This window comes from Salminus brasiliensis, chromosome 15, assembly GCF_030463535.1.
Source record: "Salminus brasiliensis chromosome 15, fSalBra1.hap2, whole genome shotgun sequence".
In the NCBI taxonomy this organism is placed as follows: Eukaryota; Metazoa; Chordata; class Actinopteri; order Characiformes; family Bryconidae; genus Salminus; species Salminus brasiliensis.
Window position 1 is genome coordinate 18384131 of NC_132892.1, and position 22229 is coordinate 18406359.

At 38.9% G+C, this 22229-nt stretch overlaps 3 protein-coding genes across 4 annotated transcripts; 2 read left to right on the top strand and 1 right to left on the bottom strand.

The window, feature by feature from the left end:
* Positions 1–431: 431 nt before the first annotated feature.
* On the bottom strand, positions 432–2844 carry h2af1al (H2A histone family member 1a like). Of its 2 annotated transcripts, XM_072656893.1 has the most exons (3): positions 2484–2844; positions 1623–1782; positions 432–975 (listed from the first exon to the last, which is right to left on the bottom strand). In XM_072656893.1, exon 3 carries the CDS (start codon positions 963–965, stop codon positions 543–545), a length of 423 nt encoding a protein of 140 aa, XP_072512994.1. In that variant the 5' UTR covers positions 966–975; positions 1623–1782; positions 2484–2844; the 3' UTR covers positions 432–542. The 2 variants fall into 2 exon arrangements, with proteins under 2 accessions (XP_072512994.1, XP_072512993.1); XM_072656892.1 differs by having other exon boundaries at positions 1623–2844.
* Positions 2463–6091, top strand: creg1 (cellular repressor of E1A-stimulated genes 1). The gene is made up of 4 exons (XM_072656891.1): positions 2463–2814; positions 4867–4986; positions 5167–5362; positions 5554–6091. Coding segments are annotated over exons 1-4 (612 nt in total). The 5' UTR covers positions 2463–2520; the 3' UTR covers positions 5556–6091.
* A 92-nt stretch (positions 6092–6183) lies between these two features.
* Positions 6184–20327, top strand: cd247 (CD247 molecule). Its single transcript, XM_072656894.1, has 8 exons — positions 6184–6751; positions 16557–16654; positions 16950–16994; positions 17227–17298; positions 17496–17525; positions 17694–17747; positions 17935–17961; positions 19005–20327. The coding sequence occupies exons 1-8, from the start codon at positions 6694–6696 to the stop codon at positions 19071–19073; spliced, it is 453 nt and encodes a 150-aa protein (XP_072512995.1). The 5' UTR covers positions 6184–6693; the 3' UTR covers positions 19074–20327.
* The last annotated feature ends 1902 nt before the right edge of the window (positions 20328–22229 follow it).

Here is a 22229-nt window from a genome sequence, read left to right on the forward strand (position 1 = left end):
CAGCTGCTTAATGAATGAATCTCAGTATTTGGCGAGGTCCATGGGTCCCAGATTAATAGTTCAATGACCTTTGTTAAAGTTGTTTTAATTCCTAAAGAGATATACTTATAGCTGAGGCTCTATACAACCTTGCTTAAATCAGCCTGGCCAGCCCACGCATAGGGTCCCCCCCCTCCCCCATTTGATGGTTTAGCTGTTCTACAAGCATGACCAAGTGACACAAGAATGGCCATGCTGGTCAACCAGTATTACCAAAAGTACCCCACCAGTTTGGTCAAGGTGGTAGACCAGCTAGCCCACCTCTAATGCTGCTGGATAGCTGGTTAAACAGCATGCTATATGGTCAGCCACCTTGGCCATCAAAGACTAGCCTAGGCCATTCAAAAACAGAAAGTCTATTCCTTATTAGCAACACCCAACACTTGCAACAAAGTTAACAGGCACTGAAGGAAGACTGTAGAAACTGTCAGTAAGGTTACTTTAAAAATATACTTTATTGATTTGAATATTTTAAAACAAGTGCCAGTACTGATACAAAAGGGCTAAAACTCCTGAGACTGAATCTCTTTACTGCTGTCAGCATCTCTAGGTGCCTTGGTTTTCTTGGGCAGCAGCTGGGCCTGGATGTTGGGCAGCACGCCTCCCTCAGAAATGGTGACTCCTCCCAGCAGCGTGTTCAGCTCCTCGTCGTTCCTCACAGCCAGCTGGATGTGTCGTGGCGCGATGCGCAGCTTCTTGTTGTCTCTGCTGGCATTGCCAGCCAGCTCCAGCACCTCAGCACACAGGTACTCCAGCACAGCAGTGAGGTAGACAGCAGCCCCAACACCCACCCTTTGTGCATAGTTGCCCTTCTTCAGCAGGCGGGCAATGCGGCCTACGGGGAACTGGAGCCCGGCCCTGCTCGAGCGGGATACGGAGGTCTTGGGCTTGGCAGCAGCAACCACCTTCTTTCCACGGCCAGACATGTCAGCAGGTCTGAAATTAAACCAGCAACACTTGAGATTAGTTTCCTCAGTACTCCAAACGCAGGCCAAGTGCATCTTGCTAGCATAGTTGCTCCAGTTCAAAACCAGTGGACCAGAGGTTTGACCCACTAGCTACTAGTGTATAAACCACTCATCTTAACAGCTTACCACAACAGACTCTATACACAGTAACTGGCACTTTTAGAGCAAGGTTAGGTAAAGAGAATTTCTGAAAAATAGATCATTGCTCTGCAGCTGTTCTGATCAAATATTTAGCTTAAAGAAAGCTTGCACTTAACTTGGAAACACACACAAAAAAAAAAAAAAAAAAAAAAAGGGTGCTTGAGTATTCTTTCTGAAGAAGTCATGTAAAGTGATTAAAGCAAGTTTACTAGTGTAATGACCTACTTGAGGAGCCTGTAAGAACCTGCTCTAGGCTCACTGCTAAAAATACCTCAATTACCCAACAATCAAAGAGTTAAAAACATTTAACTTGCAGAATAAGAGATTTAGTCTTTACAATTAGTTAAAACAGGCCTAATCAGAAGCTTTAGTAAAGCTTACGCCTTGGTTAGAAGCATATAAAGTAAAGCAGTTCTGAATACAGATAGTTAACCTTCACAGTTGGCCTCAGACAAATAGAAGCAGGACTCTTACCTCTTGGTAGTGTTGCTGAAAAGCAGTACTGGAATATGAAGCAGGAGTGTGTGTGTGAGGAGGCTGTGTAGCTGTGCAGCTCTTATACTGTGGAAGCTGTAGGCCTGATGAAGTTCACCTGTGTGCAATCACCTGTCTCACCTGTGAGACTTGATTAGAACTGTTAGGATGAGAGAAAGGTAGGCGTTGACCAGAGAAACAGCAGTCGGCTGTTTGAGTGAGTGAGTGAGAGAGAGAGTTTTAGAAAGAATTTAAGTTTTAATGATCATTTTATTAATATATTTTTTTAATTGATGGGATTGAGGGAGCTTTGCTAAAAATATTAAAAATATAATAGTATGAATATTTAAAGCTTGTTTAAGCCATTGTGTCTCCATTAAATTTAATTTTACTGGCTGTAAATATTGGCTTGAATCATTTAATCATTATTAAGCACAATTATTATATCCCAATAAAACAACAGGAACGGCCACGAGAACAAGGGCGTGTATTGCAGTAAGTTAGATAATCTTATAATAATGTTTTTACAACAGTACTAATATATATATATACATATATATATAGATAGATAGATAGATATATAGATAGATAGATAGCTAGATAGATCTCGACAATAGTCAGTATTGTAAACAGTATCTATATGGTAGATGAAACCTGCTACACTGGCGGCTTAGTAACCTACTGATTGCACAAACATCCTGATCGGTAAATCCACCGGAAACACTGTGAGTGTATGACTTGTAGATCGCCCTTTGCTCTTCTACCCGTAGGTGCGCATGCTCTGTTTACGTTCATTACGGGGTTTACGTTAACGCCACGTGACCGCTCCTGCTATCATATGACCAGGGTGCACATAAACACCGTCGCTGCTGCTGCCATGCTGTAGAGGACAGTGATCATGACCCCGCTGGTGAAGCTGCTGCTGCTGCCGCTCCTCCTGTCGACTTTGGCCTTAACGGCCGTCCAGACGAGCGGTTTTCAAATCCCGCCGCACGAGGAGGTCGCGCGAATGGCGCGGTTTGTGGTCAACCGCTGTGATTGGGCCTCCATGGCAACCATCTCCACGCACGAGCCTGTGAAAGGACAGCCGTTCTCGAACGCGTTCTCCATCAGTGACGGACTCCCGGGAAACGGCTCCGGGACGCCCTACATGTACCTCACACACATGGAGATCTCCGTGCAGGACCTGCAGGTACAGCCACATACTACCTCAACACCTGACCTAGTGTAGCAGGGGTTCAGAAGAAAGTCCTGCTTTATGGAATTCCCACCAGGAGACGGGGGTCGGCTCCTTAATAGCCAGGGGATCACAGGGTCAATGGAAAATAACCTTGTGCTGACCCAGAGGAGTATTTACAGCTTCTGCTCTCATACTGCCCATGGCACGATTTAGCAGCACTGTCCAGAAAAGAACAGGCTGTCAGAAACTCAAGGAGAGGAACTGAACCCTGAGCAGAAGTGCTGAGCAAGGCTGACCGGCTCAGTGAGTATGGAAGGGACTCTCGGTGCTAGTCAGCAATAACAGTCGGCTCGTGACTCAGCTGAAGTTAGACCAGGGCTCATCGTGACGCAGCGATTTTGCAGCAGGGAGACTGTTCCTCCTGATTTGGGCTTTATCTCACGGTACCCAGCGAGCAGAGTATCTCCACTGTCCAATGAAAACCATGCATGCAACTGGCTTACTTACATAATGATCAGAGCACCTATATCTGCCATGGACAGAAATGGAGAGGCATGGTTTTCACTGGACTATCTGGACTCTTAACTACCTGCCACTATTAATATCACCACTATTAACTATCTGTTATACCTGGTTTGGTCATTTTTATCATTAATGTTTAAATAGTTCTGACCAGAGGAGGACGGGTCGGGTCCCCCTTGTGAGTCTTGGTTCCTCCCAAGGTTTCTTCCTCCAGCTCTGAGGGAGTTTGCTCACAGGGGGTCTTTGATCCTTCATGTCTTACATATATATATATATATATATATATATATATATATATATATATATATATATATATTATTATTATTTTTTTGTCTCTGTATTTTATTAATTACTAATTATGTAAAGCTGCTTTGTGACGACAACAGTTGTAAAAAAAAAAGTGCTATACAAATACATCTGACTTGACTTGACAGCGATATGGAAGTGCTAGATGGAGAGTCTAAATACTGGACTTTATTAAGGGGACCTTAGGGAATGGATCTAATACACATCTAATTATTTTAATTATATGTACAGTGAAATGTGTCCTCCACATTTGACCCATCTGTGGTAGCACACACACCCAGAGCGATGGGCAGCCAACTACAGCGCCCGGGGAGCAGAGAGGGTGAAGGTTCTTGCTCAAGGGCCCAACAGTGGCAGCTTGCAGAGTCCGGGTATCGAACCCACAACCCTGTCATCAATAGCCCGGCTCTCTACCTGCTGAGCCATCACTGCCCCAATTACTCTAATGCCAGACGTACTGCTCATAATTTTCTCAAATTCTAATAATAATAATAAAATCATGACTTATGTCTTGGTAAATTAAAGTAATCTATAAATATTTGTGTGAGTGTATACACTGTTTGGCCATAACTTTAGAACCACTGACAGGGGAAGTCCTCATCTATGCCATCATATGTCAAAGGGTGGATTTATTAGGCAGCAAGTGAACCGTCAGTTCTTGAAGGTGGTGGTGTGTTAAAGCAGGAAACATGGGCAAGCGTAAGAATCTGAGTCACTTTGTCTGAACATCTCACTACATCAGGCAGGTCCTGTGGGGTGTTCCCAATATGCAGTGGTCAGTACCTTTCAAAATTGGTTAAATAAAAGACTACTGGTGAACCAGCCACAGGGTCATGGATGCCCAAGGTTCGCTGATGCTCATGGAGGCCCCACCTCACAACTTGCGTGACTTAAGGGATCTACTGCTAACGTCTTGGTGCTAGAAACCACAGGACGCCTTTAGAGGCTTGACTGGGTCAGATCTGTTTTGGCAGCACAAGGGCGACCTACTCAATATTAGGCAGGTGGTATGTATGGGTTGGGTAATTGGCCGTCCAAATTGGGAAGAAATCTATTTTTTCATTTGATTGTATGTATATGTGTGTATATATATATATATATATATATATATATATATATATATATATATATATATATATATATATATATATATGAAATACTTGCTGGGTTCTGGGATGCACTTGGATCTTGTGTGTTTGTGATGATGGCATTTGAATTTGTGAATGTGTTTCACAGGTGAATCCTCAAGCCTCCATGTCTGTGTCTCTGGCTCAGACCCCATACTGCAAGCACAAGGGCTATGACCCACAGAGCCCCCTGTGTGCCCACATCATCCTTTCTGGCTCTGTGCAGGAGGTGAGAAAAGGCACAGGCACACATAAAGAGAAAAAAATAACCTTAACCTAAATCCAGACTTTACTAAGCAACCATTTGGAGCTTAAAACTGTTGGATGTGACTATTTTCTTTTGTGTGCTGTAGAGCTGAATCACTTTAAATTAGTACATCTTTAAGTAATGTCACTTCCTTGTCTTTAGGTGAACGGTACCGAAGCTGATGTAGCAAAGAAGTCACTGTTTAGCCGGCATCCTGAGATGATAGACTGGCCAGTAGATCACAACTGGTTCTTTGCTAAAATGAACATCACCCAGGTTTGGGTGCTGGACTATTTCGGCGGTGTGAAGATGGTGTCTCCTGAGGACTACTACAAGGCCATGCCGTATGAGCAGCACTGTGAGTGATTTCTGTTATGGTCCTGTTCTACTCTCCAGTTTCACACCACCCTGTTTCTAATTGTAAAGCATTATGTGGATAGTTGAACATGTGAGCAGTTGAGCAACTGGATGGTAATTTATATTTAATGAAGCTTATGGTGAAAATATCTCACTAACTGTTTTGGTGTGTAACCTTGTGTGTTCAACCAGGAGGTGTCCTACGGTGACCGTGATTTAAGAAGACTCTAAGATCGAGGGGATTTTCCAGAAGTGGCCGCACTAAAGGGCACAATTTCTGTCCAGATGAGCGTGTTTGTTTTTTGTTGTGTTTGATTGTGTGATAGTTAGCAAAGACTATAAGCCATGTTTTTATCGATGCTTTATTTGTAATACATAGTTATATTTTTTAATAATGCATTTCTTATTAACAGGCTAATTTTCTATTAGTCCTGGGTGTCTTTTGGATAATATGATCCATGGATGATTTTTGCACTTTGCACATGTGATTTCTTCTTCTTCTCAATCTTCTAAGTAGTCTTTATCCTACAATAGCAATTCTCCCCCCACAAGGCCTTAATACCCTTAAGTAATCAAGGGGGGGGGAACCTTTCACTACTTCTTATTTTCTTACAGATTGTACATATTTTTATTCAAATGGAGTGCGAGTTTAAAAAGTAATGCATGAATGAACTGGTTTTATCCTGAAAAAGACGTACATTAAAAATTAAACGCTGATTGAAGTAATCCACACTGCTTTCCTGTTTACACATCACATTTCCTTCATTCCAGCCAAGCAGGCACAGATAAACAACAGTTCACTGTAACTGTAATGTAAAGTGTCACAGGAACCATGTTTTACGTTGTTTTTGGGGAGTGCTGAAGGGTTCGCTTTTTTCAACTCCACAAAAAGCAAAGAACAAAGGTCTTCAGCGAGTTCAGCAGGGAGACCCCTGGTTTGTTCTTTTCACAGTGTCATGACTCTTCTGCCACCCCACCAAACAATCGCACCCGAACAGGCGATTGCTGAAAGCAGGCCGCAAAACTTCAGTCTTAAGCAGCAGCAGCCATGTCACAGAGGTAGGTGGGCTGTCTGCATCACCAGGTGGAGCTCAGAGGAGCCACTTCCTGTCAGCAGAGAAAACTCAGAGCTTCAAAGAAGCTGTAGCGTCACTGAACCCCGCAGCACAGCTGCATATAGAGGCCTTTCAGCACCGCTCGCTTATACCCCAGCACCGCCTGAACGTCTAAGCTTGGACCTACCTTGGTAGGACCGTTTGTGGTAGAATCTCTGTCCGGGGTAACCAATAGACTGAGGCTACAGATAACTTTGAGATTGCTTAGCAAGGAAGTATGGAGCTCCAGAAGACGGGCGCATTGGTGCTCTTGATCATTGTGGTCCCTCCTGCAGGTAAGACTTGACCTTTTTCTTTTTCTCATTACATCCTAGACGTTGCTCGTTTGTAAAATTAATTTCCAGCTTTTGGAGGAAATGAGTTCGGGATAATGAGTGGACTACCGAAGAGCACTGTGAAAGAGGATTGGGGTTTAGGTAGGTCTGGAGCACTGAATGCATGATAAGAGCATCCGTTCTCCGATCTTCATCACGTAGCTCGAGGCAGCCATGTTTGCTGAGATTAAGCCAGCCCCTGTTTAGCCGTTTTTAGACAGAATATGTAGTCAGACTGATGAGAGCAGCAACTGGTTCTCAAAAAGTTCTTTTTTCATTATTTTTTTAAAAGTTTTTGTTTATCTCTGATCATAGATGATGGTTTAGTTGGTAATTTGTGTTTGAGTAAGAACTTTAACCCCTTTTTACTATTTTAGGCCATTTTGGGTGAGGGCCTTAACTGTTTTTATGTGGTTTGTGAATTTGCTTGGAAATGCAGGCAAATTCTGCACAATTTCTGGCAGTGTAGAATTTCTGGCAGTGTAGAATTTGCAGTTGAAGACAACTGTGTTTTTTAAAAACATCTTCAAGTGTAGGTGATTTTGCAAGATATGTAATTTGCATAGTATTATTAAAGCCATTTCTGTTCATGTACTGGTTCATGTAATGATTTTGAATGAAAAATACTGAGATTGGTGGGGAACATTTAGTTGTCCACAGGGCGCAATATTTGTTTTTTGAAAATACATTTTAAAGAAATATAATTTTTCAGTATTTACTTTTACAGTAATTACTTTTACTTTTTTATGTTAATTATTTCATATTTAACATGAGAGAAATAACGTGATTGGGTTTACTTAACCACATTTCTCAAGACAATCATTTTTAATGTCATATAAATTCATGTACATAAATTCATAAACATTGTGTAAAAGCTGTAAGACAACACAGATTAAACAATCAGTTTCAAGCTTGTTGTTTTTTTTTTTGCATTATTCTTGTTAAACTGGCCCTGTCAAAACTGCTGAAAATCCCTGAAAACTGCATTCTCTTAAGTTTCGATATGAACAAATATATTTTTAATACTCTTTTAATTGAATCTTCAGAGCACCAGAAGAACACAAAATCTGTGAGATTCTTTATTTAAGTTCTCAAATCGCAAATGAAATATGACGTCCTCATTGTACAGTTTTAAAAGTATTGTGGTCTTGATGTATCTTGGCGAAATAAACAAATTCAGCTGAGCTGAAAGTGTCACCAACAGTTCTGTAAATATAAAAATGCTGATATTTATTGTACACTATTCTAGCTGTTGCGTGTATGAATTTTGAACTGCAGTCTTTTCAGCCTGATGTAAAGCTTAGTAAATGAAATCCACAAATCAAACATTCCTTTAAAACTCAATTAGAGGGCATTTATTGTGACATTACTTTCATTGGAACAATGGGAGGAAAAATCCAATCTTATTTTGCAGTGCTGTAAAAAAATCCTACAGTTCATAATCCAATGACTTATTAGCAATTTAGCAAGCGAAAGAGTCTGAGAGTCATTTATTCTCTACACTCACAACTGCGTCATTGCTGGGACTCCGTGTTATTCAACGATCTGGCAAGCACAGCAGAAAATGTACTGAAAAGGTCTAGTCTTTAGCGCTGGCTGGAGTTTCTCTTTTCTGCTTATCTGAGCTCAGTCTTGCAATTTCTCAGTAATGGCTGAGGTTAGGATGAAGGTCAAAGCGTCTGCTCCTGGATCAGTCTTGAGGAAGAAGAAATGTAAACTCTCTCATTACCTCTCAGAGGAACTCTGAGTAGGAGGGCACTTTCCATTTGCAACCATGAATAAAGCTGCCCCAGAGCTGATGCTACTACTCATCTTAAAAGAGCGGCATCTCTCTCACATGGTAAACACGTTTACAGGTTTCAAAAAGGTGCGCACCTCTCCCACTTTTACATGTGATTTACAGAAAGCTCGAATAGATAAGAGATGTTTCCACTCAGTGTTTATTTCTGTGTTTTGTTCCAGTAGTGTGTGTGTGTGTGTGTGTGTGTGTGTGTGTGTGTGTGTGTGTGTGTGTGTGTGTGTGTGTGTGTGTGTGTGTGTGTGTTTTGTACTTGCAAGAATGATGGAAATAACAGATAAATAACATATTGCCATTGAGGTTGACTCTGAGTTTAAAAAACAGTAATACGGCCTTCCTATTACTACTCGTCAGTTTCAAAAGCAACATGAAATCTAACAAATGGTAAACAGGGATGAACGTGGGTACAGGTGTTCTTGTCAGAATATGGTAGCACGATAATGTGTGGAGAGAAACCTTATCAGGGAGGGGAGGAAAGTGGTTAAATGTTTGGTGTTGGTATGACCTAAAAATAAATGACAGAATCTAATTCAAACTTTTCCATGACCTTTCATAGAGTAAATTTCTAGTTAGGCTGCAATCTGCAAGCTATAGATGAACAAGGCTAAGGATGTAAACCAGCGTTTCCTTCATTGTTTATTTTTCTTTTCCTGAGAGTTTTTTTTATTTTATTGGTTGCTTTAACTGTACAGTGTTATTAGTGGACTAATAATAATCAGTGTTAAAGAGGACTTCAGAAGTAGAACCTAATGTTAGTCACAGTGCTATTGTGCACCACTGTTATGAGAGTGTTAACCCATTACAGCAAAACAAAACATATACCTAAGTGTTACTTAATTTCCATGTATGACTCTAAACTGCTGATGTTTAGGAAAATGGCATTTTACATGTAGGCGCTTCAATGTCAGTTTACAGTCAGTGACAGTCATTTTTTTTTTTTTTTTTTTTTTGGCTTTTCAATAAAACACCCCCAGAGTGAGTGTTTCGAAACTTCGCAGAATGCTAAACAGAATCTTAAAATTAGGTTACTAACAAAAAAACAAAAAGGGGTAACCGCTCTAACTTCCCTTTAGATTAAGTGTAATTCTAGGTTTTGCTGATTACATTCTTCACACTAGATCACTTTGTTTCATACATTGACAAGCTATCAGTCATTCAATTCTGGTACTAATACAAATCCAAAAGCCCTGTACGTAATTACATCAACTATACTTTACATTTTCTACAGTGAGGTTCTGCTGTTTTAAGCAATGGTGGCTGAATTGTGCATGACTGTCTGTACAAATGGTTCTTTGAGTGATGCTATAAAAGAACCACTATTGGTTCCATAAAGATGTGAGCTTTAAATTGATGAATCTTCACATGAAGAGGTTTTATTTTGGCTTTTTAAAGGTTCTTCACACTTACACATCTCTATGAAAAACATGGTTCTTTATGGAACCAAAAGAGGTTCTTCTATGGCATCACTCAAAGAACCATTTGTAGCACCTCTATTTCTAAGAGTACACTGTGACTAGTTGTAGGTGAACAGCAAGAAAGCATACATTTCTTGCCGCTAATTACATGATCTGAAGAAGCCGCCCCACGTTTTAATGACGGAGGCTTCTTTATAAATTAACCTCGCTTCTCTACTTCTGTTTTTCTGTAAGCTGATCTGAATGTGTAATGAGGACACAGACTCTTATAGATCAGTGTTTGTTTATTATTATTGTTATATACAATTTACAATTTTTCTTTTTGAAAATAAAGGGCGTAGGCCAGGATGCTTTTTTTCGTTAGTTTTACGCTGGAGCTACGAGGATGATCAAACAAACCTTTAGCTACACTCTAAACATAAAAAGGAATATTAAGCAACCATTTTGTTTTAAAATGGTATTTTTGTATCCGAACAGTTTAGCCAGACGAAGAACCATTTAACACCATAAATAATTCTTAAAGTTGTCATGTTTTATACAGAACCATTGACTTTACTAAAGAATCATTGAAGAACCCTCTTTTTTAAAAAGATTGTACATCAGCCTCGAAGCTCCAGTAACAACCTTCAGACACTACACATCAAGCAAACTTCAGACACCAAACACGAAGCTAGCTACTCAACTTCGTTTGAAGTAAGGTATGTTTGTTTGTTTGCGTTTTTGAAAAAAAACATTTTGTTAAAAGTTCCACATTAATGTTTTTCAGTGATTTCAATTATTTTTTGTTTTCTGCTAAACTTTTTTGTCATTCAGTGCAAGGCTTTGTGTATTTCTTGTTATGCGGTTTTCAGGGCCTTTTGTTTTTTGGCAACATGCATGCTCTATTTTGAGGGCATTGCTTAGCCATTTATTTCAGTTTTTGTTTTCACTGACTAATGAAACTCTGGGTGGGACGGAACAAGTAGAACAAGATGAAATGAAGGATCTCGTCTGTAGGTATTAGTTTGATATGAAGCCGGTAAATGTATTTGGTGTTATCGCAGTGAAACTTGCACAGTACTTTTGTACAAGATGTGACATGAAAGAAGTTTACAGCTTAAAAAAGAAAAGTATGAAGATAGTTGGGGAAATAGATTTATTTTTTTTATTAATAACTTTTTCTTTTTACTTCTCAAATGCTCTTTTGGTGTAGTTCTTTAAACAAATTATCTTGGAAAGCAACAAAGCACAGTTTTGTAAAAGTACATGCACCATATTTAAGTATACAACTTATTGCTTTAAGAATTATGCATTCTAATCAAGTCTTGAAATTGTGTGCTACTGAAGACCTGAAAATATTATTATATATAGAAAATATTTCAACATCATGACTTGAGTTTAGTTAATTCTGAAACATGTAGAAACATCGGGAAGCCTTGAGCTTTAATACAACAATTGGGATTGGCACCCAGTTCAGTCTATCTGACATACCCAAATCGTCTCACTGCAAGCTTCATAATTAGCTAATGATGGTACTTAATTGTGACGAAGCAAAGTAAACAAAAAACACTCCATCGTACCTACGCCATTAAATATGAAATATTAATTTTATAACAGACTAAGATTTAACTTGTGGGGCAAACACTCAAATATACAAAGTTGGCAAAACAACTGGTTTGTCATCTTTAGTGGATTTAAGCCTCATCCAAAAGCGATGCAAAACAAAATCACAAATGAATAGTAATATTAAATAACAAGCTAACAAGTTATGGTGGTTCTCGGAAATGCTTTCTGTCGCAGTTCAAACTAATGTTTGCTAAAAAACAAAACAAAAACAGTACTTTCCTAAATGTTGTTTTGGGGGTGGAGGTATAGCATATATCAGGTTTTTTTAATGCCAAATTCCATGGTGCAAATGTACTTATGTCAAAATCGGGGAGGATTTCTAATTCTTGAAAACACAAGGTTTTCTTCTGTCAATGAATTTACACACACACAAACATACACACATATACATAAAAACACACACACACACACTAAATATATAAATATTTGTTGCATATCGCTGCTGTCCAACTAAAATCATGTATCTCCATTTTTGTTTTCTTCATGGTTCGAACTCTATAGCTGCTCTGTACACTGTGTACATAATTCCAGATGAATAGACCAATAGAAATGCTCCAAATTACTTTGAAATCACTATTTTACATTAACTTCTAAAGTCTAAAGTAGATTATCAATAAGTTCATATTTTCTCATGTGTGAAAGGTTTTTAATACTGATGACCTGTAGGTAATTAACCTCTGTCAGCTGCCTTCACTATCAATTGTTGCGAACCTTATGTTGCCACACTAAGTTTAGCCACCCACTGTGCACGAACCTTCTCTGCAGTGGGCTTCACCTAATGGCTGCTCATGAGAGGAGAGGGGTAACCACAGCAGTGCACCTCTGTGGTAGGCTGAAAGGGAAGTTTAGACTTGACCACAGCCTACACAATTAAGAGCAATGGGAAGCAAAGACAATCAGTCAAAGCTACAGGCCAGAGTTGATGCTAAGTTTAATCTTGTGGTGTTCTCAAATTAGGTGATCAGGAGGTTATGAGACAGTAACAGTGTCTTGTTTTTGAACTGGTACCATGAGGAAGTTTATCAGTTCAAGGGAATGTAGTCAGGCCTATCGCAGAGAGAATCAGCTTTTCACGGAAAACATTTTCAAACGGAAACCACAGAGGCCCGTGAGTGGATGTGGCTACTTGCTTCTGCAGATCCCTTATACTTCCCTTGAAACAGAGTTTATTAATAAAACGAAAATGGTCAATTTTAAGACAATTAGTTTAAGAAAAAAAGTTGGACTGTGTAATGTTGAATTTATTCTAACAAGCTTTTTGTTTATTAGAAAAGCTTTCCTGTGCCTTCTTCTTGGGCAGCGGTTAGCCATGAACATTTCTTTAAGGTATTCCTCATATTTTACAGTGAAGTTATTGGTGTGTTGCTTAGAAGAACAGGTTGTTGACTAAAGTTGTGAGCTTTAGCCACTGTATGGATTCGTTCAGCTCAGTTGATTTACTTTAATGAAGGATCGATTAGATAGGTAGATAGGTACTAGAAAGTAGCTGTAAAGAGTGGGCCTTCTCGATTACAGCTTTGGAAATTAAGCTAACACCCTTCCACATAAAACCACATTTTTATCTTTATACTTTTTTTAGACAAATTAACATTCAGGGCCAGATGAATAACTTCTTCGCATATCATTTTCCTATTAGTATCCTGCATTTTGTTGCCGTTGCAGAAAACATTTTTCACTTTTTCACATTATTGAAATCTTAGTCACTAAGCCACAATTTCATGGACAGTGAGCTTTTGAAGACGCAAGGTCTTTGCAAGGTGTAACTGTGATAATCTCATATGATAAAAGAACTCCACAGTTTAAAAGAGAGAGGCATGCAGATATTTGGATTACCAGATTACCAGACATTCTGTAGATCTCTATATTCTATCACATTTACATGTTGCTACTTTTTTGTTATTTATTACTGATTAACAAAACACTTACACAGCTCTGTAAGTAACACAATGCAGTGAATTAAATCAACAAGAGGTCTCCTTAAAGACCCTGAAACTGGCCAATTGGCAATTAACTTTAGTGAAAATGTCAAGGTAAAGCTGGTAAATTGTGATCCCACCTTTACTAGTGGCCTTTGCAGACTTCACATGAAGGTTGGCCTACGCTGCTGATCTGTTTACTTCACTTTCCAACCTACTTCACCACCTCAGGCTCAAATAATCTGATGCATCTTGATGAACTAAATCAGGCATCTCGACGTGCTAAGAAACCGTTGGAGCTAAAGTCTGTACATTTATGGTTTATCTTCTGGTAAAAATAACCTTATCATTGGCCTGGAAGAATCCTGAGAACTGAAATGACACTAACCACTGTAAAAAGCTTCAACACAGATCACAAAAGCACTAATTGCATAACATAATTACAGTAATACCTGTGTTATGGTGTGTGTATGTGTATATATATATATATATATATACACACACATATATATATATATTTAAACGTAAAGCTTACGTAAGTACTGTGGAAAAAAACCCCAGACTTTAATTGTCAGAAAAACAAGCACTTGAAGAATGATTGCATCATTAACTGTATTAATAACTGCACAAGATGTTTATCTGAAGATGAGAAGACAGTCACACCTTTCAAAGACCCTTTTATATGCATATGCACCTCTGTTATCATTTCAGAAATCAGTCTGTGTGTGTAGGAGTATAACATAAATATGGCCCACATGAGTATTCTTCCTCCTCCTCCCTCTCTCTCTCTCTCTCTCTCTCTCTCTCTCTCTCTCTCATGCACACAGTCAGTTACACCACGTTACCTTCTGGGCTCATCATGAGCTGCAGCTGAGGAAACCACTGAACTAGAAACTCTGCGAGTCTCGCCAACCGCAAAACGGCATACTGGATCACACACAGCGCTCACTGTGCTGCACCTTGTCTGAGTGTGAGTGTGTCTGTGCGAGTGTTTCGCTGTACAGCGGATCAGGGGTTGAAGTCTGCATGTACTCACAGGGTTGATGAAAATGGCCTTTAGTTGCACTTTGGGTTTTGGTTTAAAGTTTGGACCTAACGCTGTGCAGTTTTGCTCATTTTGAGGAGCTGGGTTAGTATACTGTTGCTGGTGTATCTTGGGTACTAAGTGAAGCTGGAGAAAGCTTAACTACTTAACTACTACTTTTACAGTGAGGTCAATTCGCACAGTATTCTGCATTTACCATGATGTCTATGATGATGTACGACAGTCTTGCATTTCAGCAACATGGCTTGGGTTGGGTTGAACACTTGTTTTTCCCAACTAGATAATTACACTCTCAATAATATACATATATAATCACACACACATTACACACACTTGTCTTCTGTTAAAGGTCCAAAACATTGTGTTGCTTTTTTTAAGTGAAAATAAATTAATTCAACCTGAGTATTACCATTTTCTGCATATTTTAAACACACTTTCAGCTCATTTTTTTGAATTTAACATTTTGGCAGAAGAACATATCAATAATATCAACAGTAATTGTGCTTTAGAATGTGCAGAAGACGGATCTCTGTAGAGGATGTTACCTTACACATGTCATTTGACCAAGGGTACACCTAAAACTTTCCATAAGAGAGTGTGCGCTTCACTGTTGAAATGTGTGTGTGTGTGTATATTTATATTTATACACACCTACAGACACACACACACACATTTCAACAGTGAAGCGCTTTTGTGCATCTGCTACTCAGAAAATACCCTTTAGCTAGTTTATTTAAACTAGGATCCAAAAGATCCCTCTAAGCTTAAATCCTATTAATACACAATACTCTACATACACTACACTTTGCCCAAGGCTTCTTGGAACAGAGGGGTCTTCAGTCTGCACTTGAAGACAGTGAGCGAAGGGGAAGTTCATTCCACCACTTCAGTTCCAGGTTCTGGACACTTGTCCTCTGTGGATCTTAAAGGACAGCGGGTTGTGTCCAGCCTTACTTAAAGCTCGAAGGCCTCTTGTATATCTATAAAACTGGGCAGGAAGTGTTTATTTCCTCAGTAAAACACTGAGATTAAAACAATCACCATTCCTACTAAAAGCGGTGTTTCTCCATCACTGTGTTCATTAAAATGTCTCCAAAGTTCTCCTCATGGAGTCTAGTATTATTTAGAGTTCTCCTCCAACACCTGGTTTGGTAAATCAGGGCTTAATGATGGTAAATCAGGTGAGCTGCTGCTGCTGCTGCTGGAATTAAACGCATCTACGCTGTGCTGGCTGCTGGGGGCGACGAGAAGAAACCTGAACCAAGCTTTGTTCTTCAGACTAGCTCACAAGATCTCAACCACTTTCTTCAGAATGAGAAATTCGTATTACCTTTTACTATATTTATGTTTACCTGCATCTGTTCTAATATATGTGTGTGTATCTGTGTATCCATATATCTATATATCTATATATCTGTACACACACACACACACACACACACACACACACATGCATAATTATATAAAATAAGTTGTTACTGTTGTGCACACCTCACATCTCTGAAATCGTAACTGTAAAGGAAAATAAAATAAAGTAAACAAAGCTTTGCTTTTTATAATATATATATATAATAAAATTAATATAATATTTCATTTATTAATTTATTTTTTTTCACTGACAGATCAACACTTTTGTAAGGTTTATGTAGAGAGAAGCGCCCCCCCCCCCCTTCTTATAATGGTATAATAATTTTGGAGCTTTTGTTCTGACAGCGACAATGCAGACATAACAAGACCATAAAGATCCAATACACTGTCATCTCATACTGCCAAAATCCCAGTTCATATTCATAGTGTGTATATATATATATATAGTCATATATGTGATTTGACTGGCATAACATTACTTCTATTGTATCGATTAACTGGCTGATTCAGATTTTACAGTCAGTCCTGTGATTAATGCTGATATTGCTAAAATAATATCACAATAACACGCTCGCTCTCTCTCTCTCTCTCTCTCTCTCTCTCTCTCTCTCTCAAACAGAGGCATCTGTACTGTACGACCCAAAATTCTGCTACTTCTTAGATTTGTTCCTGTTAATCTACGGCGTTTTGATCACGGCCCTGTATCTGCGCGAGAAAGTAAGATTCACTCCTGCACTGATGCAGTGCTCAGTGTGCTGACTCTTTACTGTCATTACTTTGGTGAAGAAACATAAACGAATATTAGCCCACAAGAGGACAATAGCAAGCTGTTCCATTCCTCTGTTACAACAGCTAGCATTTACCTTACTGTGTCACACATCAGAGGATATTTAGATACTCTTTTAGATGATGTTCTAGAAAAAGGCTGAATTTGCCAAGTGTTGAAGTGTATGATGATTCTATAATTGTGTGTGTGTGTGTATGTGTGTGTCATTTTGTCTTCTGTAACTAGTGCTGCAAACCCAAAGGCAAAATACAGAAGGAGTCGGAGTATGAAGTAAGTGTTTTCGGCTTGGCATTTACAAAATTTCAATGAAGGTTGATTTGAAAATAAATAAATTAATTAAATGAATAAATAAATTAATTAAAATGCAGAAAAAGACAATACTCAATAAAACTGTGAACAGTGGCGGGAAGTAGAAGAAAGTTTCTGTTGATTATTTTATTATGTTTTTAAATGAATGAATTAATTAGTTAATTAATTCATGTTTTTTTCTTTCTTAACCAAGGGTCTAAGGGGTGGGCTGTCAACCTACGATGAATTGAGGCAGGGAGATGCTGAGAAAGGACGAGCCCGTCGGGTAAGCAATGGCTGAACTGCTCGACCAAACACTTTCATCTTGAGTGCTGTGAGCCTACTAATACTGACTGTCGTCTGAGAGTAGTGCAGCAGTAGTGCATTCATTGGTTACATTACTGCCCTTAGTTACACCCAGGTTATAAGCTCCAAAATAAAGCCTTTCATACGTTGACTCAATGTTTGTCTAACTGTGTACAGGGTCGCAGGGAGACGGAAGACACATATACGGTAAGGAGCTCCTCTCACTAACAGCAAGCAGGAGTGTGAAAGAGTTGTGCAACAGCAGCAATGAGAGTGGAAGCACCACGTGCTGACGGCTAATAAGACTGGTTGAGGGGCTGATGGGGTCATTCTTTAAGCTGGATGATTTATGAGATGATCTGTCATCATTTACAGCGTCTGCAGAAGAAAACAGACGACACATACAAAGAGATCACCGTGAAGAAAGATGTGAGTTTTGTTGAAGTACTTTTGAAATTTCACAGGCTTCAGCTTTCTGGGGTAATTTGTTGAAATAAGACTCAGGAAGTAGAACATGATGAAATGGCACTAGAACAGGTGGGTGGGGTTTGGGGCAAAAAAGAAAAAGAAAGAAAGAAAAAAAATGATGATTTTTGTATTGTGTATCTTTCCACAGCGTGGCCGAAATGATCAGGTGTACCAGGTGAGTAATTTAAACATTCTTAGTACGGTAACACTAATACACACTAATACACCTTATATTATAAGCAGAATACTGCAGTACTGTGAAGCATTTAAACAGTGCTTATGAAAAGTATTCACCTCCTTGGAGGTTTCCTCTTTTATTGCTTTAATAAATGGAATCATGATCATAATGATAAGTAAATCATAAAGATACATAAAATGTAATATAAAATAAGTGACTGCATATTATATTATAACTATTTAAGGCCTTTAAAAGTGAGTGCACATCACCGTCCCCACCACGAAGCATCAGTTTAACTGCTTCAGAGTAGCCCGAGTGTCTCTGTGGCCTTCCTCACTAGTCTCTTTCTGGCACGGCCGCTCAGTGTGTGAGGACAGTGGGCTGCTCTAGGCAGATTTACACATGTGCCATATTCCTTCCATTTCTTCATGATGGATTTAACTGAACTCCAGCGGATGTTCATCCCAGTCCATCCCCAGACTTACACTCTTCAATGAGCTTTTCTCAGAGAGTGTGGGCTGTTCTTCTGTCTTCATGGTGTCTCAATGGTTGTAGTCAGGAATACTGATTAACCAGTGACTGGACCTTGCAGACAGGTGTCTTATACTACAAGCACTCAGGTAATCTCCTTATTATTATAATATATATCACTGTATATAATGGTGAGGCTGCTAGCACCAGTAACCTCTATTGAATGAATATTAGTGCTTATTTTACGTAAATATTAGTGCTTATTTTATGTGAATATTAGTGCTTATTTTACATGAATATTAGTGCTTATTTTACGTTATATATTTTTATTTATTTGACCTTACTTTGTATAAATCTGTTTTCACTTTGACAGTAAAAGGATTCTTGGGTAAATACTTAATATAAAAAATGATTCCATTACCAAAGGGGTAAAAGAGGGACACCTCCAAAAGGGGGTGAGCACTTTATATAGGCACTGTAACCTAATATATAAATAATAAACAGTGTATTACTATCAAGTGGCCGGATCACTGTGCTCATCATTATTTCTTTATCTCTGTGTGTATCAGGGTTTGAGTGCAGCCACTAAGGACACCTACGATTCACTCCACATGCAGCCTCTCCCCCCACGTCGCTAACACAATCGGCTATTAAGTAATGTACTTAAGAGTTACAATGGTACAGTCCAACTCAACAACTTGCATTACTGAAAAAAAGCTGATCCCTTAATTAACCTGTACTATTAATGTAGAATATCTAACCTATGACTTACTAGCTTAGAAAATGCCATTCAGCTGTCTTACTAAACTTGATGACATTGAGTGATTGCTGGACACCAACCATATGAATATATCGACTGTAAATACAGAAATGCTCAAAACTTTTAAACCATAAAACCCTTACCTAAATGTACACCAAAAAGCCTCAAAAACTCAAACTGTACTCATATGGAATTAAGGACACTTATTTATAGATACTTTGTGAATGGCATTTTCTATTTGCCCCAAGCCTGTGCAGTTAATGCACTATTTAGTCAGTGAACATGCGTAGTTTCATGTGGTTGATGGTTTGCCATACAAACATACATACCAAGCAAAACTAGCGCATGAGCACCGAACTAGAAGGACAAGAATAAAAAGTTTCCATCCAGCTGTAGATGTTTCTGTTTGCACAAAAAGTCAAGAGTCTATTTCAACATAGACAGAACTACTTCTTTGGCTTTTGCAGTGTATTACCCCCCACCCTTTCAGATTTTTGTGTACTGAACTTATACTGAGAATTTCTTCGTTGTATTTGCTGTGAAATTGCTTTATTTCTTATAATCATGCTGTATAAAAACTCTCTTTTTCTCCATTTACATTTATGGCATTTAGCAGACGCTCTTATCCATATTACACAGGTGGGCCAATGTAGTGTTAGGAGTCTTGCCCAAGGACTCTTATTGGTGTAGCGCAGCATAGTCACCCAGACCGGGAATCGAACCCTGGTCTCCCACATGGTGTGATAGCTCAGTGGCAGGTAGTGGTGTTATCTGTTGCGCCACACCAACAGATAATCGTCAGTGGCAGGTAGTGGTGTTATCTGTTGCGCCACACCAACAGATAATATTATTAGTATTCTCCAGAAGCTTTGAACTTAATCTGACCAGTTATATAATAGTTACAGTGGTGTAATTTTCTAATAATCCATTGACAATGATTTTCATCTTAAAACAAAAAGAAAAACAACAAAAAGCCATCGACCAAAACACAGCAGACTGCAACACCACCTAACTGATAGAAGCCCTTTTATATGCAAAGTGTTTAAAGGAGCTGTATTTATGTGCAGTTTTGTTTTTTAGTGAAGAAAACTTTTTCCAGCTTTTTCTCTATAATAAACTTATTAAGAAATTATGTAAGCATATTTTTGACTGTTTAAATCAACCCTGCAGAGTTAGGTGTGTGTATGTATGTGTGTTTTATGTGCAAATGTTTGGGCACCCTTGGCCAAATGACACATTTTAAAATTGAGAAGTAGTAACACAAATGCAATATTTCTGGCAGATCCTAATTAAAAGTTTCATCACATATAAATAAATAAATAAATAAATAAATAAATGGTCATGTAAATATTTGGGATATTAACTTAGGAATTAGGAATTAGGAACTGTCAGCTGTATCAAATTTACAAGCTTTATAAATTCTCTGACTCTTCAAACCTTTGGACTAACTATAGTGCTCTGAACAACTGTCTAAAGATCTGAAAGTGATGAAAGTAGTATGCCCACCATCACGACACCAACAAGGCAGGGGAAGGCTGTAAGAAATAAGAGTGTTTCAGTCTGTTTTTTTTATATAGTGCTTAATGTTATTACGAAATAACAGTTTAGCCTGTTAACCAATTATTTCTGAGACAATATATTGTCCAAAGAAAAGTAATTATCGTGACAGGCCTAATGGCAGTTCAGGGGAGCTGTGGAGGTCAGTATGAGTTCTAGAAGCCTAAAGAAAACCCAAAGAAAGCCCAAGGGAACTGCTATTATTCTGGTTAGAAACTACCATATGGCTGCCAGGAACATGCAGGAAGCTTTACCTGGAGTAAGAGTGGTGGTGCACTCTTCCACTGTGAATTGCTGCTTGCACAAACAGTCTTCATTGAAGAGCCATGAGACGGAAACCTTAGTAAAAAGTTGACCTCAAATCTTTGTTTGGAGTATGCTACAGAATATCAAACAAGTGCTTTAGACTGATGATGACAGCTTGCTTTAGTCACGTTTACCTCAACAAAATGTAACTTTACCACAGGTGTATCTAGAAAAATATGCATAATGCAAAATTATAATATATTATTATTATTATTATTATTATTATTATATTCAACATATATTTAATTATTATGTAACTAGAAGCCAAGAGATGAATATTTGGGGACAGGCTCTAACACTGGTTAACGTATTGGGACCACAGAGCACACATGCAAGTGTTTAAAGGAACCTTATTTTGTGCATTGTCTTGCTTTGTGAAGAAAACTACAAGCTTTTTCTCTACAATAAACCTTGTGAAATGAAAGAGTGGACTGAACGACAGCGGCTGGAAAAGTGAAGACGAAATATCTCATACACCTTTCTGGTGTCTGGCTGCAGTACTTTAACTTTTAACCCTGCTTAATCCCATGTAAGCAAACGAAGCAGAATTAAACATCTAATCCAACATCCTTGTGTTTTTCTTCACAATTAGCATGTTTTACAGGAGTGGTCTATCTGGTGATATGTAACAGGGTGTAGTTAAAAGGTGATTGCCACCTGTGGGCAAGCTGGTAAGCTGCTAATATCGACCGTCTGAATGCACAGGTATTTTAAGACAATAAATGGCATATTAATGTACTTCTAAATTTGCCCTGCAGTTGACTGAGCCATGTGTTACAATCAAAAAGTCAAGTTCATTTGCTTCGTGTGGTCCCGGTAAAAGGGACCAGCGGTCCCGGGGTTCAGCGGCCCTGGGGTACGGGCAGGGTCAGGCAGCCTCGTTTCCCATATGTCTTTGTTTGTGCTTGCACAGTAGATGTCAGCTTTTATTTTGGCCATATTTTGGCTTCAAAATGCCGCAATGGGAGCCAACGAGTGAACTGTCCACTTCTAAATACAGTCTGTGACACACGCCTAATCATGTCTCAGATTAACTACAAGTTTTCCTGAATCTGTTCTGTTCATCTGTTTAAACACTGCTTAAAGTTCCCATTCAAACTGCGCAGAGGCTTTGGTGCGCATTGGGTGCCCATTACCCTGTAATCGGTTGACCAGTAGGTAAGTACTAACT